The sequence below is a fragment of the Symphalangus syndactylus genome, chromosome 18, assembly GCF_028878055.3.
Source record: "Symphalangus syndactylus isolate Jambi chromosome 18, NHGRI_mSymSyn1-v2.1_pri, whole genome shotgun sequence".
Lineage (NCBI taxonomy): Eukaryota > Metazoa > Chordata > Mammalia > Primates > Hylobatidae > Symphalangus > Symphalangus syndactylus.
The window spans coordinates 33,623,482-33,644,236 of NC_072440.2; the positions used below are offsets into that span (position 1 = coordinate 33,623,482).

A 20,755-nucleotide genomic window follows, 5' to 3' on the forward strand; every position below is an offset into this window, starting at 1 on the left:
ATAAAGCCGAGTTTTCTTAGTAACAGGGAACATTAATAAATAAATTGTGTGGGTGGACAAGTTAAAAAAGTTAATAAAAGTCAAAGACAAAAGGCATTTATTATCAAGCATGTAATTTAAAAATATTATCTCAATAGTTAATAGAGCTTTATTTTCAGTTGGAGACAAGTAATACAATTAAAATTCACAGATAATACCAAGATTAATTTTCATCAATACACTCAATCTGATTTGTCACAAAATAACTTAAAGGGCTGAACTATGAATAAAACTGGAATTTTTAATCTTTGCTACATCTTTTCATGAATGTGCTAAAAAAACAAAATGCTTGAAGGAGGGCAGATATATGGAGAGAAAGCTAGTAACATGAATAGTGGAGTAAAGAGCACAGGACATTTGTGCAGTTAATTTTGAAGCCTTACATTATTAACCAAATTAACCATAGTTAACGAAGTACACAGTTGTTAGGTACTTACCTTTCATATAGGTAAGAAAATTGTACAAAGCAAAGAACTGAATAAATGTCCAAAGTTTGACACCAAATATGTAAAAGGCATAAAAAGTTAAATGAAGTCTAATCACTCTTCTAAGTAGCTAGCTGTATTTGGCAAATACTTTTAAATGTATCATTCCAAAATTATAGAAAATATTTTATTTTTACCTGTGGTATTAAGTATTTGTGTCCTCTTGTATACATATTCAAGTTATGTTTCCACAAAAATTCCCTAATACTGGTCTTCCCATTACAAAAAAGATAACTTTCATTACTAGAAATACAGCACAAAAAGGTGTTGCTGTATTCCTTGCTTAGGCTTTATTTCATTATATTAAAAGCAGGATTTAGAAAATATCATACCGCTTTCCCAACAATAAATAAAATTTTATTATTCAACAAATTAATATGATAATATCTAGGAGGTTATAAAAATTAGTATTTTAAATAGTAGCTCATAGCCTCAAATTCAAAGAATAGAAATAAATGATTGTGATTATAATTACACAATACCTAAACTCATTTTCAGGCATAAAATTCACCTCCCTTTTCTAACAATACACATTAATGTACAAATTTTACTTAAATATGCCTGAAATTTAAGAACAACTCTAAATGACTATTAAAAATATCCACACATTAAACTTTTGGTTTAGTAGTAACCCCAATCTTTTTTTTTTTTTTTTTTTTTGAGACTGGGTCTCAATTCTGTTACCCATGCTGGAGTCCAGTAGCCTGATCATGACTCACTGAGGCCTAAACCTCCCAAGCTCGTTAACCTCCCACCTTGGCCTCCCGAGTAGCTGGGACTACAGGCATGTGCCAACATACCTGGCTAATTTTTCTGTAGAGACATGGTTTCACCATGTTGCCCAAGCTGGTCTTGAACTCCTGTACTCAAGCAATCTATCACCTTAGCTTCCCAAAGTGCTGGGATTACAGGCATTCCAACACATCCAGCCAACCCCAATCTCTTTTTTTTTTTTTTTTTTTTTTTTTTTTTTGAGACAAGGCCTAGCTCTATCATCCAGGCTAGAATGCAGTGGTGTGATCATAGCTCACTGCAACTTCTGCCTCCTGGGTTCAAGCGATCCTCCCACCTCAGCCTCCCAGGTAGCTGGGACTACAGGCACATGCGACCACACATGGCCAACTTTTGTACTGTTTTTGGTAGAGATGGGGTTTCACCATGTTGCCAAGGCTGGTCTCGAACTCCTGGGCTCAAGCCATCCACCTGCTGCAGCCTCCTGAAGTGCTGGGATTACAGGTTTATGCCACCATGCCCAGCCCAGCTAATCCCCATCTTTCTAATGGAGTTTAGCTGATAGAGTAACACTATGGTAGAATGGCACGGCCTTACTGTGATAACCAAATTTCTTTTTTTTTCTTTTCAAACCCACCGCCAACATTACAGACAACCAATTTCTCAAAAGCCTAAGTAATAAAATGTGTTTTAGACTTCAGCTAAATTCCAGGCTATACAAATTAACATTTATCTCCCTCTCAGTGAGTGTGTCCTATAAAATTAGGCCTAAGCCAAATATACACGACCAGTCAAGAGTATTTGAATGAACCCTTTAATGGCAGCCCCTCAAAATGATTCTGCATTTCTAACTATAAAAGTACTCTTTCCAACTTAAATTACCTCAAATATGCTGTTTATGTTGCCATATCTAAAAATATATAAATATTCAACTTTTTAACTGGAGACTGAGAATCTAGTCTATCCTTCCCCATTTAAAAATCTAATTTAAGATGGAAATGTATAAAAACTAAATAGAAAATCAGCAATAAAAATGGAGAAAGAAAACATATTACTGGAACCACTTCTATAATATTTATTAAACCCTGTATGTTTATGTATTTGTTATCTGCCTTACTACTTCCATTTATTGTATAAATAAAAAACTGTAAAAGATGTTCACACACCTGATTTTCGAATTAATATCAATATGAGTTTGTTTCACTGGAGAGCAAAGTGAGGTGTCTTGACTACTATCAGTATTAAGAGAAACTGAATCAGACATTCGAGATGGAGAAGAACAATTGCTGTTATTCTGATTGCTATTGTGTGTAACTTCATCTGATAAAGAATCTGTTTCCTTTGTATCATCTGAAACAAAACAAATTTAAGATTAATGATAAATTCCCCAAGAATTGTGTGAAATTGTTTTCAGTGATGATAAATGACAATTATACCATCCTGGTTCTATATATGAGGTAATAAATTATATTGATAAGATAATTGGAAGCACCCCTGAAAATTCAGTCCTAACACAAAGATTAAATAATTTTTAGATGGTGATATTATTTTTTAAAAAGTAACCAGTGTTGGGATTACTAAGAATTCAATTTAGTTACTGACAAGGTGACATTATTATATACTGTTTTCTAAGGTCAGTTAATTTCAATGAATATACTTTTCACCCATTTACAACTTGAAAAACTGATAATGAAAATATCGTTTACAACCTTTCTGAACTCAACTGGGCAAGAAATTATTTCATATATATATATGGAATTTTTTCCCATCTACTCTAATAAAAATAAGCAATTCAATCCAGAAACATATAATCCCCAAACAAATCAAGGAATTTTCAAAAGTCAGCTCTTTCTTAATGTTTTTAAAACATTTCATAGACTTGTTTATGAATGGTAAACTCTCAGTATGTAAGGTGGTTGTGTGTAGCAATTATACGAACAGAAACAGACAAGTGTTCATATTCTATAATAGGTAGTATTTTTTCAAAGTAGTGCTAAAAAGGTTTTTTTTTTAACTAACTGAATTCTAGCCAAATCACAGAAATAGTGTATATAGACATATTCATAGATGATTATATGAATTAAGGATATCTTTGATGTTCTGAGATTTTAGGAGCACAGCTCAAGTAGTCCAGATTGTATTTACAGTTAACAGTAGCAAATGAGACTCTAACTTTGATCTCAGTGTATTTAGGTTCTGAGCTCTTAACCATTAAAATAGATGGTTGTTAAGTTCTTTCTCAGATACACTCCACTTCCACCTCATCATGGGGGTTATTGTGACAATTAGATAATAACACGTACAATATTTAGTATAGTACCTAAGCAATTAGTGCTCAACAAATTCTAGGTATCATTACTACAAAATGAACCCAAGCTATCGAAGGGCCAACTTGATAATAAGTATCATTGATGCCATAAAGACAAACGGTTAAACATTTGAGGAAGATGATGTAAAGATACTCAGGTGCTAGAGGGGAGGGGTGAGGGAAGGGATAGATATCCTTCAAGATCTCTAAGAGTCTAAGATTGTCTTATTTGAAAGAATGGCTGGCAGAGGTTGGATGGAGTGTAAAAAAATGTCTTGTGATAGAATCAATAAAATAATAAGCACCTAACTGTACATAAGATACTGTGCTAAAAGATACATTATCTAGCCTATTTGATGCAAAAATCCTTCATTAGCCTCACTGTATGTCAAATCAGGTATGTACACATGGATAAAATTAACTCAAGGATCACACAGCAGATAAGTGGCAGAAACGCACAATCCAGGCTTAGCTGTCGGTAAAGTCCATGCCTTTATAAGTAAATTTGCATGAGGAGAAAGAAAAGACTATCAATGCCTTTCCCCAAAAATGAGAAGGAAAGAGAATCTTTCAGAAAGCCATGTCTAAAAATTTGTTTCTAAAATGTATCAAATAATATAATATTCAATGAAATTTATTCCAAATAAATTTATAAATTTATTGAGGCAATTTCTATTCTTAGTACTTTCCTTTAACATCTAACCTTTTTTGTTATTACTAAGTGCTACGACTTTTGGCTGGTTAATAGAGGTTTCAATTAATGGTGGTCGCATCTCCGCCATTTTCATCTCTTCATCAGAAGAAAGTTCTTCAGATTCCTAGTGAAAAGGCGGGGAGGGGGATAAAAATTAAATTTTTGTTTCTTCAAATAAATAAATATTAAGTCATAAGACTTTAAAGGGAAAACAAATATTATAAACACATTTTAAACCTTTTCAAGATAGGGCAATAAAATACAACCAGTCCTTCCAAGACTGTTCGTACAATTTGTACCTCTATCCTTTTCATGGCACCATTATCCTAATCAAACATTAGGATACTGCTTCTCTATTCCCTTTTTTATACTGAGATATTCACGTGCTGCATCTCCTATAATATTCTTACAACTATAATAACTTTCAACCATATATAGCTCTATGAATTAGAGTAACACTCTATTAAAAGCCTTTAGTGGCTCCTCAAGACTACAGAACATTAAGTCCAAACTTCTCAGCTTGGCTTTTCAGAGCCTCGTAGTCAGGGCCCTATCTACTCTACTGATCTTATTTCATAATACTGCCTCTGACTTATTCAGTAACATAAAATGTTATTTTCCATATGTTCCAAATGCCATTCTTTTGCTCTCATCATTCCTTCCTCATTTCATTCCATTCTCCTGTATCTGTGAATTAAAATTTTCCAAAACACAGGTAAAATGCCCTCTTCTCCTTAAGGCAGCCATAAATCTTCCTTCTAAATATCTGTAACACTTAGTACATTTCTAACACACTTAGCACAGTCTATCCTTAATTATATATATTTGCATTTATTTAAATCCCTATATCCACGTATCCATTCTGCCACCTTACCTCCACAGTGCCTTACACATAGAAATTACACTAAATGAGTCATAAGTTCACTGTAACAAACCTAATAATTTTTTCACAGCCTATGTTACATTAGCTTTAGTGCATACCATAGTGTATTGAGTGATATTAACCACCCTTTTTTTAAAAAAATTATTCCTGTTGTAAGTGACAGCTCACAGGATAACCAGGAAAAGAGATGGTGTGCTTGAATGCACTTTGAAATTTTAGGGATGAAGATGTATTAACTTAAATAGCCACTCGTAGCTAGTACATACTGCAGTGAACAATGCAGCTATAAATCAGAAACACTTCAGATACTCATATTAAAAAGTTACAGCTTCACCATTTTACATTACCACTAGCAGTGTATGAAGGGAATATAAAATGGTGCAATCATTTTTCATTCATGAAAATATACATCCACACAAAAACCTGTACGCAAAAATTCACTGCAGACTTATTCATTACAGCCAAAAAGTGGAAATAATTAAAATGTCCATTAATTGAAGAATAGATAAACAAAGGGTGGATATACACAATGTAGTATTATTCAGTCATATAAATGGATGCTGTGTTGATATATGCTATAACATAGAAAAACCTGAACACATTATGCTAAGTGAAACAAACCAGGCACAAAAGACCACATATTGTATGATTCCACTTAAATGAAATGTCAAGAATAGGCAAATTTACAGAGGCATATAAAGTAGATTTTTGGTTGCCTAGGGCCGAAGGGGATAAAGAGTGAGGAGTAACAGGTAAGGAGTATGGGATTTCTTTCTGGAGTGAGAAACATGTTCTAAAAGTGATTGTAGTAATGGCTGCACAATTTGGTAAATATACTAAAAGCCACTGAATTGAATAATTTAAATAAGTGATTTGTATGGTATGTGAGTTATATCTCAATAAAGCTGTTTTTTAAAAAAAGTTCCAGCTTTTATTGATCCACTAGAAGAAACTCCCCATTTAAAAACTGTCTCACGCAGTCAACCAAAAAATCTTTCACTTTCAAGGATAAATGCATAAATAAGTTAAATAATTGGGTATGCCTATAGTAGTCTTTTCATTTTTAAGTTACAGAAATAAAAGCAATTATGTATTTTACAGTAGCCTAGACTATCTATAATCTAATTCGCATAAACATCTGAATACAAAGGGCATAATAATTTGTAAGTTTAAAGTGACAAGTGAGTGATATTTTTGCAGATATGAAATTTCTCAATGATGAAGGCATTAACGTATTTTCTACAATCAATATCAGGTCTTTATTTAGCAACAATAAAATATTAAATTGAAAGTTCTTATGATTGCTCCAGAATAATCATCAAATCATACCTCAAAAACATCATCATGGTTAACAATATGCTTCAAGTTCTCAGAGGCTTTCATATTTGCAGTCACTGGTAAACTCCCAGGACTAATCTCAGCTTCAGGTTCACTGATCTTCTGTACCGAGTTTCCTATCATATATTTTTCTCTTTCATCAACTTTGCTTTTTACTGTAGTAGTACTTTCTGAGGTCTAAGTAAAAGAAAAGATAAAGAGCTCATATTTATTAAGTTTTATATCTATTTTAAAAGTTCAGATAAAAATTTGTAAGCAATTTGCCAACTTCCAATTCTGGACTAATCTCAAACATGAAAACTTTAAACATAGAAACCTGTGACACTCACAGATAAAATGCTCATTTTAGGAGCATGTGGCTCTCAAAGATCCATGAGACACATTAAAATTTACAAGTTAGCCAAGGTTACTTTCCTCTTAGAAGCTGCAAGGCTTGTAAGTGTGGACAACTGAGTCACTTAGCTCAGCATACTCAACTCCGGATGGTTAAAATTGTTTTCTGCTCATTGTGGACTGTATAGTAACTCTAACGACATGGTAAAACTTTTGTTTCTGTGATACAGTAACGTGTGTGTGGCAAAGTCCTAAAGGAATATACATATCATTTAGGGATTTGTGAAAGTTTCTGAAACATCCCAAGGAAATGCCAACTGTCTGTCATTGCAATTACATTTAAAATGAGAATTAGGTAAAATGGACCAATATTACCACGGGGAAAAAATTTCCCTACTAATACTTTTCCTGGCATTCATTATCTTCTTTGTTCAGACAATGATTTTTTTAAAGGCTATGCTGACACTACACTGTGAATTGGACATTCTATAGCCAGAGTGGTAATGACAGTAATTATGGACTTCACTGATTATTATAGTTTCCCAGTTCAGGTAGCTGAGAACAAAACCTTAAATTTGCAAGTGCAGTCATGTGGCACTTAACAACAGTGATATGTTCGGAGAAATTTATTAGGTGATTTTTTTCCTCTGTGAACATCATAGAGTGTACTTACATAAACCTAGATGGTATAGCTTACTACACATACAGGCTATACGTAATATAACCTATGGCCCTGAGGCTACAAACCTGTATAACATGTTACTGTACCGAACACTATAGGCAATTCTAACACAATAGAAAGTATTTGTGTATGCAAACATATCTGAATATAGAAAAGCTGTGTTATGACGTCATTAGGCAATAGGAATTTTTCAGCTCCATTACACGTTTTTTCTTTTTTTGAGACAGGGTCTCGCTCTGTCACCCATGCTGGAGTGCTGTGGCATGATCATAGCTCACTGCAGCCTTGAACTCCTAGGCTCAAGGGATCCTCTCACCTCAAGTCTCCTAAGCAGCTAGGACTACAGGAGCATGCCACCATGCCCAGCTAATTTTTAAAATTTTTTGTAGGACAGGTTGTCTTGCTATGTTGCCCACGCTGGTCTTGAACTCCCGGCCTCCAGTGACTCTCCTGCCTAAGCCTCCCAAATAGCTAGGTCAACAGGCACACATCACCAAGCCCAGCTAATTTTTTTTTTTTAAACTTTCTGTAGAAACAGTCTCACCATCTTCGTCAGGCTGTTCTCAAATCCTCGGTGTAAGTGACCATCCCACCTCGGCCTCCCAAAGTTCTGGGATAACAGGGGTGAGCCACCATGGCCAGGCATCTCCCTTATATTCTTATTTTTTGTTTTTGAGACAGAGTGTCGCTCTGTCACCCAGGCTGGAGCACAGTGGTGTGATCTCAGCACACTGCAATCCCCGCCTCCTGGGTTCAAGCGATTCTCCTGCCTCAGCCTCCCAAGTAGCTGTGATTACAGGTGCCCACCACCACGCCCAGCTAATTTTTGTACTTTTAGTTGAGATGGGGTTTCACCATGTTGGCCAGGCTGGTCTCAAACTCCCGACCTCAAGTGATCTGCTTGCCTTGGCCTCCCAAAGTGCTGGAATTACAGGTGTGAGCCACCACGCCCAGCCCCTTATAATCTTATAGGACCACCATCATATGTATGTGAGCATGTCGACCCAAATATCATTCTGTGGTGCATGACTGCACATTCAGAGTACATGAAAAGGGGCAATATATCAACTGTCATTTCAAAATAAGAACTTGAAATAGGCTTTGGTTAATCCTTTTGAATTTTCTAACCTTCACACCCACATCTTTATTTGTATCTTGTTGATCTTCATGTGGTTTCAAATCTCTTCCAGAGTCTTCACTGGTCTCTTCATCTTTTAATCTATGTACAATGGTTTGAACAGTTTTGACCATATTCTTAAGCTCATCTGGGTATGGTGTTGGGTATCTTTTTAAATTTCCCTCCTAGAGAAACAAAATAAGTAAAATATGAAGTACAAATATTTCTAATGTCAATCTCAAACAAAATTTAATCTGTAATCCATTCGAATTACATTAGATATCAAGCTCATAGGGATAACTGTGAAGACAGATGATAGGCTTTGAAGGCATTTTAGGCTTGATAAAAATTTGGTTTTATAACAAAATATTAAGACTTCACAGTAAATTTCAGTGTTTTAAAAGTTTTATCAGACTCAAATATTTCCATTTAGAGATATATAGTATGAATATTGCCAAAAATTGTGTCACTTAGCTTTGAAACAGATACACATTTTTCAGCTACTCATCTACGTATATATAAAGTTCAGATATTCGTATATTTATGTCTCACATACCAAGTGCCATATTTTTCCAAGGTCAGCCTGTCATTTTCTGAGATTCAGCTAAGTTTGTATAAGGGGCAAATAATTACATTCATTAAGTAACTAAAAAATATGTATTTACTGCTCCTATCACTGTGACATGTTTTCAATTCCATAAAGGAACAAAATGTTCTTTATCTCTAAGATTTATAAAAATAAATCATTAAAGAAAGGGAAAGGGGAGAAAAGTCATTACGAATATGGCGGGCAGGAGTCAGCTAAACTGAAGTTAAACATAAAGGGCACTAATTTGAAATAAAGTGCTGGTTAATTTCTCTAGCCTATAATAACATTTTCCTCTTATATTTATATATACTATGAAATTTAGCTTTAAATCACATAGTTTTATATTGTTCCCAAATTCTTTCATGTCTGAAATATTTGGAATCAATAACACTTCAAGTGCCTTGAGGACAAGGAATAAAGCCAATACTTTTTTATATCCCCAAACATCACAGTATATGTAATACCAACTTAAATATCAGCAGGTTTGTTTCAAATTTTAAAGAATAAAGAACAGACTCACCCTGGGAGGTGCCTCCCTTTCATCTTTGTCTTCATCACATTCAAATGCAACTTGAGCCCGCTGTTTCCTCTGTTCCTCCCACAATGAAGGGTTAAAACTTTCATTATCTGACATAAACATAACTAGAGAAAAGTAAAAAACAAAAACCTACTATATTTTACTGTAATTATGGAAAACTATCACTTGCTCATAATTTCTGTATGAGTTATGTTCACTACAATAAGTCTAAAATAGTTAAGAATGGTCAATGCAAGAAATCAGAAATCCTAATGCGTCGGCTGATTGTTTATAATGTCCATGTAAGATTTCTTTACAATGTCAGTCACATATCCTTTCTTCCCTGAAGCTGATTCGTCTTGTTTTCTTACCAAAAGGGTTCCTGAAGAGAATCTACCAATTAAAACACCACAGATATATGGTTTTGGGCAGTGCTCTAAAAGGTGCTATGGTAGAAATGCAATTTCATCACTGTATTAAACATTATACATAATATGGATTATATGCTAAGTAAAGTTCTTACAATATATTTTCTATATCAAAATGTAAAAATAATGGAAATTTTAAGGTAAACCCAACACTTATATATTCTATCAGATATATAGGGTCAACATCCCTAATTCAAAAAATCCAAAATGCAAAAAATTCTAATGAGCATTTCCTTTGAGCATTGTGTCAGCACTCCAAAAGGTTTGGATTTTGGCATAGTTTGAATTTTGGGTTAGGGAGGCTTAACTGATATGAATTCTGCAAATATTCCAAAGTCAAAAAAAAAAATCAAAACCTGAAACACTTCTGGTCTCAAGCATTTTGGATAAGAGATATTCAACCTGTAATATCAAAAGCAAAGATTTAACAACTCTCAGTTTTTTGTTATTATTAGGCATCTAAAAAATACATAAGGCTTAAAATTCATTCAACTATTTATATCATTCCATAGAAGTTGTGTAATACAAAATAAAATCACAAATTTAAAAGGACTATCCCTTACTCAAAACAGAGAGATTATAAGTACCCAAAATGAGCTTTAAAGAACCCCAGAACTCCTGGAATACCCAAATATGGTCAATTCAAGTATTTCTGCCAAAATAACATAATACAAAAACTTCTAATTATCATTTTTATTAAGCCCTTATTTGGGGCTTGCTTAACCTTTTAAAATCTCATACCCAAACTAAGGATGTCATGAAACCAAATCTTACCAACGGGAATGAAATTCTTTGATTTAGCCTTTTCTTTGTTTTCATTACTCCATTCAAGATTTTTCTTTCCTTATAATTGCTTTTTTAAATTGCTTAACATGTATTCAATGAAGTGGTGTATTTGCTTTTGTTCAAAACAAATGTGGAATGTGATTCAAATTCCTATTGACATACTTTTGTGGTATCATTTGAAAGGCAAGGACAGCCCAGAAGTTTCCAACAAAGTCTATTTTTTAATTCATATAATTCCCTCTCCCTTGTTCCAGGCAGTAATTTCAATCACCAGCTTGGCCCAGAGATTCCAATTAGTGTTAGATTATTTCTAAAGCAATTTTACACCATAATTTATTCAGAAGCCCAAGGTAAGTTAACTTTTACCATGCTTCTCATTCTTGTCAAATTCTAGTCACTTACACTTTCTACTCTTTAGTGTACATCTCACATCTTTGAAGATTCAGGACATCAGGTAATATCACTTTCTATCCATTCTAGAGACTACTCAAACTGATCACCCAGGTATAGACTTACTGAGGACTCTAATATTTTAGCTACAGATTTTCTCTCCACCTAAGATCTGCTAATATCCTGAATGATGTCAATGTGGGATGATAAGCCCACCACCCCCACACTACAATTTTATAATTCCTTGACGTCCTCAATCCCAATGTCCCTATGCACATCAGCTAAATGATTCACAACCATAGTCATACTCAGGACTTTTCCACCTCTTTGACCACTACACCTGTTCTTTCAAATCACTCAATTCCTTATTATTGCTGGTAAACTTTCAGTTCCTTAACTACCTTTCTTTTGCTCCTTGTAAAATCACTCTAGGTTTTACTTCCTTCTCTATTAAGCTTAGATTTTTATGATACATTAATCACTACCACTTCCCTGAAATGCCCTTACTCCAGCTTCCAGAAGCAACTTTCACTTCATTGCAAAAAGAAATGCAATAAAAACCCTCAGACTCATATTTCCACTAATATCCTGCTTTCTTAGCTACAAATGTGTTGTTATATGAAGGCATACTTCCCTTTCTCTCTGATTAAGACTGATTCCTCTACCTAGGCCCAAGATCTCACCCCTACTCTTGCATATTTATTCATCACTATCTACTTTTAGAATCTTTCTTTTCTTCCTTTTTTTAATCTTCCCACCTTCAGAATCTTGAAGGCAAGAATTTTTGCCTTTACTTAGCTCTAGCATAATACCTGTCACAAAGGTGGGATGAAAAATAGAATTAATTAAGTGTGAACAGTGCCTACTTCTCTCAAATTGGTATAAAACCCAAACCCAAACACATAATATTTTTTGACTCATCTATTTCTTGGAGGCACCGGGATAAAGACAAAAGCCTTTCTTATAGGTGAAAGGAAATTCATTCACCTTGTTTAGTGCTGTGTTTATAATACCCATGAGATACTTTAGGTGACACATTAACTCTAAGACGACCCAGAATATCATAACTGATACTGTATTTCAAACTTTTCTATTAGAAACTCTTCCATCCTAAAACAAATCTCAAAATCAAAAATTAGTAGTGGCAAGATTTTGCTACTTCTATTCTTCCTATCAGAAATAAATGTTTTACCTGAATTGTGATCTCTTTTCAAATTAAACAGGAAGGGAAGAAATTTCAATGATAGAATAGAAAAAGAAGGCAAGGTAGATTTGAATCACTAAAGTAGAAACTAAGAATAGAAAAAGAAGGAAAGGTAGATTTGAATCACTAAAGTAGAAACCAGTATGAGAAGAAATCAAGGCACTAATATACCCATGATTCAGACAGTTTAGAGGCGGGATGAGTAAACTTTTTCTATAAAGGGTCAGATAAATATTTTAAGCTTTGTTAGAGGCAACTAATGATAATAGCATCTATTTTGGAGGATTACTGTAAAGATGAGAAGTTATGGATATGTAAAGTGCTTAGCATTGTGTCTGACTCAAATTGGCTATTATTCTTGCATTGCTATAGCAGGTTTAGCTTTGAAATACTCTTGTATTCCAGAACTAGTGCTAAACTATTAGAAAACTCTTTACCTTCTATAGGATAACTATTTCTTGCTCTCTGCCAGAAGCAATAAAAGACTTGCTTTGATAAGTTATTACTTCGTGGGTATATCTGATGACTTGTATTTAGATGTAGCAAAACCTATTCAGCTTTCTAATCCAATTAGAAGATTTGTGAGATAACTAATGTAAAGAGCTTCATTCACTGGAGGTTCTACAATTAAAGCTTTGAGAATAGGTTTACAAACAACCTCTCTTCCATGTATTTAAATTCACCCATAATCTCTAAATTAAGCAATACAATAAAATACGGAAGTATGTTTCCATAACAAAATATAGTATACTTAATATTAGGCTGCCAATAGTGATTACTGTTTTATGTGAACAATAATTTCATGAATTAGAAATTAAGTTATGCAAACTCTGCTTGTGCTATAAGCAGTGCCATGTGGGGAATTACAGCAAATACTCGAATGCATCAATAGCTAAGTTTTTTGTTTGTCTTATTCACTGAAACTTATGTCTCAAATTCCTACTTTTCTTTGTCTCTGAAGATGATTTCTGGAAAATAGGAAGTAAGGGTAAGCATCCTCTAAATAATGTTATAATCAGCTATGCAATATACTAGATAATTGTTCTTTTACATGAGAGGACAGAATACTAGCATAAGTTAAGTACCCCTTATGTGAAATGGTTGGTTCCAGAGCGTTTTGTAGTGAATGAATGTGGTTGTGCTCCAAAAGAACTATTATCATCATTTCAAGATAAGGAAACTGAAGTTCAAGAACCTATTTAACTTGCCTGTGGTACAGTTTATAAATTAAGACTGATGACTGAAATGACTGATTTACATTTTTTCTTCAGTGTTTCTAAGAATTAATTTATAAATAATTTCAAACCACAGAGATTTTCACTGGTGTCAGAAAGAAGATACATAAAAATTAATTACTTTAAGTGTAACACAATAAACACACACACACACACACACACACACATGCACACAGAGTACAACATACACTAGAAACAATTTGCTAGTTAGTCTAAAAGGTCGTCATACCATAATCTATAAAAAAATCTGTGCCCAGTAGTAAAAGGTATATTCCCCCTTGTCGGGCAAAATAAAGAAAAGAATTTAAGAGTAGCATTTATAGTCAGAGTTCAACAGATTATCCTGATCCAGTGTGTAGATCCAAGTGTAATATTAAGTTCACAAGTGAAGAAAATATTTCCTGGTTTAATAATTCTTATCACATTAACACTTAACATGTATTCCTAGCACACAGCTAAATGTTTTTAAGTTATCAATTTTAACACTGCGGCTTAATTTAAAGGAATCATTTAAGGAAGTATATGCTACACTTATACCTCTAAATTCAACCCCTGAAATCGTGCCCTATTTTTCCATTATTTTCAAACAAACTTTTTTGGTCAATTCTCTAAAGTCCCATCAAACTAGTAAAAGTCTCTGAGACTTAAAGTTCACTTCACACCTTTTAAATTAGTATCTGTTTTTAACAAGAAAATAGATTATGAAACTCCTACCATCCTCAGTCCTTGGCTGTTGAGGGAACATGTAGTTGGTAAGCACCATTTTCTGGGTCTCTGAATCAGTTTCTTTTTGAAGAGGTATCAGGGGTTTGGACTAGAGAAGGAAAATAAATGCTTAATTTTCAATAACCCTAAAGCAAATATATATTCAGCAATTCCTCTGCATAAGTACACACCACTTTTTCTATAAAGTATCAATGTGTAGGTTACAAACAAATCTAACTATACACAATAACACTTTAGGCATTGATTTGAGACCATATTAAAATCCAACAAATAAAATTTAGTTTTTAGTATAAAGCAAGTAAATCAAGTTACTGAAATACCAAGTTTTAAAAGATTTCATATACTAAGTTTATCCATAGTCCATTACTTATTAACACAGTGATATATTTAATATAAAATAAGCCTTTCCATTGTATATTATTTTGCCCTCTCTAGTATTCCCCTTCACTAAGATGCTTTTGGAAAAAATTTGGAACGGTTAGTCTGGTTATCTAAATGTTTATTCTAGTTAGCAGCTGAAAAGAGAATGATGAAAACAATCAGCTGCTTCTTTTTCTTCCTCTCATGTATCCTGTCTACAGTAATGACACCAGTAAGTCACTCAGTGGTGGAGCCCCCCAGGAAATTTGGACCTTCTTTTTTCTTATGATTCTTTTCCCTAACTAGTCAACAAATGTTATCCATCTATTTTTTAATATAACTAATTCTTTTTGCTATTCACCTAAAATCCTACCAATAAAAGCCTTGGCTGACTCCAGACGGACAGAGAACTACCCAATTCTCCCCTCACATGTCACCCTATTACTTAATTCTTTGCACCTAACTCCTGTGAAAACCTTCCAGCTAGTTAATTCCATCCTGCAATCTTACTCCCATTTAAACATTCCCTTCTGTTCCTCAGCAAACAAAAACTGCCCTACATTTCAAACTCCTGAACAATTTCCTTGACCCTCAGATAATGGAAACGGTAGCTCTACTCCCTTCCCAAAGACAGTGCTTCTCTCAGGCCTCAAATATAGGTATTTTATTCTCTCCTACCTCATCCACCCCAAGTCAGGAGGTGAGGGTAGCACTTACAATGCTGTGACATCATTCCTCCCCTATCCTCAGATTTAAATTCCTGTTCCTTTGAGGCATATAACCCATACCTTCCATAGTCAATCTCCTGTCCTATTATCTACTGGCCTCTTGGTGGTATTCATCTATTCCTGGCTCCTTTACACCAAATTTTTCCAAAGTCATGGGTAATTCAACATATACAAAACACAGATGACATTTCCATACTTTTGGCTTCTTAGTAGATGAACAATTTGTGAGAAGAAAAAAATTAGCCCCCTTAGATGAACATATAAAAATTATATGGGAGGCTTTTAAAAACTCATCACCCTGAAAATCTTTTAAAATTGTTTTAATTGTTACACAACTCTGTGACTATACTAAAAACCACTGAATTGTATCCTTTAAAAGGGGTTCACTGTATGGTACATGAATTACATGTCAACAAAGGTGTGATAAGAAAACTAGTCACCTGTTGTTTATGAGGCACAGAGACAGAAAAAGGAATTGAGAACAGTATATCTGGCCTCTCAGTTCCCTAAACACCTAACTTCGGAGATCTTTAATCCGATTTCATTTTACGTATTCTATTCCTATGCCGTAATTCCTAAAATATTCTTCTCCGAAATATAAAAATCACTCATTCAATGAATATTTACTAAGAGCCTTTTATATTGCAAAGCACTATGACAGGCCCTGTGTACAGAGTGGTGAGCAAAGCATGTATCTTTACTGACTTTGTAGAGTTTATGAGAGGAAGAATACAGGTAACAAAATAGTCAACTGCAACTGTAATTCCAAGTGAAATTACAGAGTAGACAGGGTACAGTGTGCAAGGAGAACATATAGGAGGAGAAATTCACTTACCACTATCTTGAATGATTAGCAAAGCATTCCTGAAAGAAAGTCTAAGGTGAGGATAAGAAGGTAAGAAGCCAGGTAAGAAACAGAAGGAAGAATGTTCCAAGAAAGCAGAACTGATTTGGAAATAAGAATGAATGTGTATTGTGTATGGGGTAGAGATGAAGCCACAAGATGAGCAGGCTCTTGAGGCATATGATATAAAGAAAAAAGAAACAATGAAAAGGTTTTAAGTAGGATAGTGCTGGGATCAGATTAAAGAATCACTCAAATCCCAATGTGGTTCAGAATGGGTAATAAGGGATTGGAATTGGTAGCAACACCGGAGGCAGAGACCTATTAGGAAGCTAGCTCAATAGTCTGTCAGCACTGTTTGAAAGAACTGTAAGGTAAGACAAAAATGAGAACCACAGAGTATTTATAATTTTATTTTTTTCCTTTTTTTTTTTTTAAGAGAATCTTGTTCTGTCACCCAGGCTGGAGGCTGGAGTGCAGTGGCATGATCATAGCTTAATGTAACCTAGAACTTCTGGGCTCAAGCAATCCTCCTGCCTCAGCCTCCCAAGTAGCTGGTACTATAGGTACGTGCCACTGTGCCTGGCTATTTTTTTTTTTTTTTTTAAGAGATGGGGTCTTGTTATGTCACCCAGGCAGGTCTCAAACTCCCGGCCTCAAGCAAGCCTCCTGCCTTGACTTCTCAAAGTGCTAGGATTACAGGTGTAAGCCACCATGCCCAGTCTGATTACTTATAATTTTTTAGTAGCCACATATTTTAAAATGGCAAAAAAGATGAAATTTTGATAATGCATTTAACTTTACATATTCAAAATATCATTTTAACATATACTCAAAAAAATTATGAATATGACCATATATATTCTCTGTTCATACTAAGGCTACAGATACCAGTGCGTATCTTACACTCACACCAAATCTCAATTTGGACCAGTCACCTGACACTAGTGGCTATGGTACTGGACAGTGCAGGTCTAAGTGAAAGATGATGGTGAACAGTATTTAAGGGAAGTGGTAGTAGGGATAAAGCAAAATACACAAACACTTGAGGATGTTTAAGATTCAATAGGGCTTGTCTATCAACTGGACTGAAGTACAGGGGAAAAACAGTAGTTAAGGGTTGCATTTCCAGGCCTCTGCCTCCATCAAGTATTATTTAGCAAGCTAAAGAAGCTGAGGGGTGTGGGGGAAATATATTTGGGGCAGAAGATGGTATACTCAGTTTTGGGCTTGTTGAATTTGAGACATTTAGGTGGCAATGTTAAGTAGGAATTGAGCTATATGAATGTGAAGCTCTGGCACAAGAACTGGGCTGAAGATATTGTTAAGAATAATGAGGATTCAGATAGCAATTTCGGGAGAAAGTATGGAGAAATTAAAGCAGAGCCTAGGGTAACCATGAGGAGCACAAACATGTAAGGCACAGGCAGAACAAATATGTCTGAAAAGGAGACTGAGGAGCAGTCCGGCAAAAGGACAACCAGCAGAGTATGGTAACACAGACATCATGCAGCCCTCCTACTCCACTGCACTCACAGTACTTGCTGATCACCCTCAGCAAGACTACTATTCCCTTGACCTTTTGACATTCTTCCCACTATTTACTCCTGTCTTTGACTCCCCTTTTGTACCACACTGTATCTTATTTAAACCACTTTCTTGCCACAAACCAAAACCTCCTTGCTGCATTATTCTTTTCTTGCACCTGTCTTGGCAAAATTACAGCCCAAAATCCTTCCAGTTGTGTGCTTTCTCTGTATTACATTGCTGAGCAAATTAGTGTCACCACAAACTTGTGGAGTGATTAATTTGTACTCATATTTGTGTACTGATACTAATAATACTTCAACCAGGCTCTACATGTTACCTGAAAATCCTTGTATGTTTCCTAAACTGCATTCTGAAAATATCTTCCTTAAAAAAAGAAAAAAAAAAGGATTCAAGAACAGCTATGAGGTTGTGCGTGGTGGCTCATGCCTCTAATCCCAGCATTTTGGGAGGCCGAGGTGGGTGGGTCACATGAAGTCAGGAGTTCGAGAACAGCCTGGCCAACATGGTGAAACTCCGTCTCTACTAAAAATACAAAAAGCTGGGTGTGGTGATAGGAGCCTTTAGTCCCAACTACTCAAGAGGCTGAGGCAGGAAAATTGCCTGGACCCAGGAGGCGGAGGTTGCAGTGAGCCAAGATGGAGCCACTGCACTCCAGCCTGGGCGACAGAGTAAGACTCTGTCTTAAAAAAAAAAAAACAAAAAAAAAACAGCTATGAGTACGGAAAATTCTACATTCTAAGAGTATCATAATGTACACTATTTCCTCTCCTCCCTTTCACAAACGTCATACCCAAGCTCTCTCCAACAGGTTAAGAATTCCTGCCATAGCTTTTCCATCATTTTCCACCCATTATGCAACTGCTTCTCATATTCTGTTTTTGTTTTTTTTTTTTGTTTTTTTTTTTTTGAGACAGAGTCTCGCTCTGTCACCCAGGTTAGAGTGTGGAGTGCACTGGAGTGATCTCGGCTCACTGCAACGTCGGCCTCCTGGGTTCAATCAATTCTTCTGTCTCAGCCTCCCGAGTAGCTGGGACTACAGGCGCATGCCACCACGCCCAGCTAATTTTTGTATTTTTAGTAGAGACGGGGTTTCACCATATTGGTCAGGCTGGTCTTGAACTCCTGACCTCAGGTGATCCACCCGCCTCGGCCTCCCAAAGTGTCGGGATTACAGGCATGAGCCACTGCACCAGACCCTCATAATTCTTAATCTTACTCACACAGCTTCTTTCCAACAACCTGTAAACATGCTCTGCAATATTAAAGGATCCCTGCGCTTTTCCTACTGCTAGCTATCAATTTATGTTCCATTCTATTTCCTTCTCATCCAACCTTCTTAAAGAGTAATCAATATTATGTGATTCCATTTCATCATCTATTTATTCCTTAAACTCCTTCAATCTGGGTTTTGACATATACCTCCGTAATTACTTTAGCTAGTTGCCAAATATAATGGATGTTTTTCAGATATAATCTGAACTGACTTCTCAACAGCATTTATCCTATTAACAACTTCTTCCTTCAGGCCAGTTTCTTCACTCTTGAGTCCATCATCATCCAGTTCTCCTTCTACTTCTATGGCTACTCTCTTTAAGCCTCTTAGTCTACCGCCATTTAAATGTTGGTGTTCGTCAGGATTCATCCATCACTAACATTTTAAAAGTTATTTTATATAATTCCTTTTGAGAAACAACAAAAGCTATGAGACCGTTCCCTAGAAAAAGTTAATTAAGATCATGGGCTGAAACAAATGTGTATTTCTTCTTGTGCCACAACTCTTTTAAAATAAAGTGAATATATTTTTACAAATAAGCACAAAGAATAAACCTGTAACAGTACTGAAAAAAGAAAATGAAGCCTTCAGGAGCAATTTTGAGAAACTTCTGAAGGTTAGAAATTTTTAAATAGAGAAACCAAGAGCACAGAAACCATACAGAAGAAAATGAAGTCAGGAGGTTCATGGTCACCAGCGTGTTCTATGCATGGCTAACTTGGATATACCAAAGATACTTCTAACTCAACATGTTTAACTAGAACTTAGCATCTTCCCATAAACATATTTCTTTCATTTGTGGTTACTTTTCTTGGTTGTGGCAGCATTATCCACCTAGTCACTGAAGCCAAATCTCTGACCCTCATCTTTGCTTTTACTCTCTTCTCACATACATGCATTCTTCATGCTCTATTGATGCAATCTTTTAAACTATTCCTCAAAAATACCTGCTCTCCCCCAGTTCTGTTTCATTACTTTAGTTCAAGGCAAAATGTTCTGTTGCCTAGAGTATCACAATGTCCTCCAATTCAGTCTCCCCTGCCTTCGTGCTTGGCACTAACCCCTGATGAATCCACCTTCCACCATGCAGCCAAAAAGGCCTTTCTAAAGTATCAGTGTGATCATACTATTTGCCTTTTCAATGTTACACTGGTTTCTGTATTATCCTGTATGTATCATAAAAATCACTTCTTCCTTTTATACTGATGGCAGATATGAATAATTTGATCATGACTAGAATGATCAAATGTCCATTTTGCCCGAGACAGACACAATTTACACATGTTGTTCTCATGTAATTATCAGTGGGGCCCCTTTCACTCCCCCAAAAGTGTCCTATTAGGGACAATAAACTACACAGCCACCCAAATCACAGCAATTTTCCACTAGCTTGAATTTGATCATAAGTCAGAATCTGCAACACAATTTTTCAGGAAGCCACTCATAATTGATAAGAGTACAAGATTTTAAAAAATCTTATTTGCCATCCTTGAGATATAATACAGGTTCCTCT

At 35.2% G+C, this 20,755-nt stretch overlaps 1 protein-coding gene across 15 annotated transcripts in view; it reads right to left on the minus strand.

The window, feature by feature from the left end:
- The window catches only part of ERBIN (erbb2 interacting protein), a 149,825-nt gene that overhangs the window by 27,715 nt on the left and 101,355 nt on the right, over positions 1–20,755 (minus strand). For 11 of the 15 annotated variants that reach the window (XM_055254322.2, XM_055254315.2, XM_063623233.1 and 8 more), the window contains 6 exons: positions 14,475–14,574; positions 9,721–9,842; positions 8,623–8,796; positions 6,471–6,656; positions 4,268–4,382; positions 2,423–2,606 (listed from right to left, as the gene is read on the minus strand). In XM_055254322.2, the coding sequence (XP_055110297.2) occupies positions 2,423–2,606; positions 4,268–4,382; positions 6,471–6,656; positions 8,623–8,796; positions 9,721–9,842; positions 14,475–14,574 (881 nt within the window). The remainder of the gene's footprint in view (positions 1–2,422; positions 2,607–4,267; positions 4,383–6,470; positions 6,657–8,622; positions 8,797–9,720; positions 9,843–14,474; positions 14,575–20,755) is intronic. The other 4 variants (XM_055254318.2, XM_055254323.2, XM_063623232.1 and 1 more) reach the window with 1 other exon arrangement.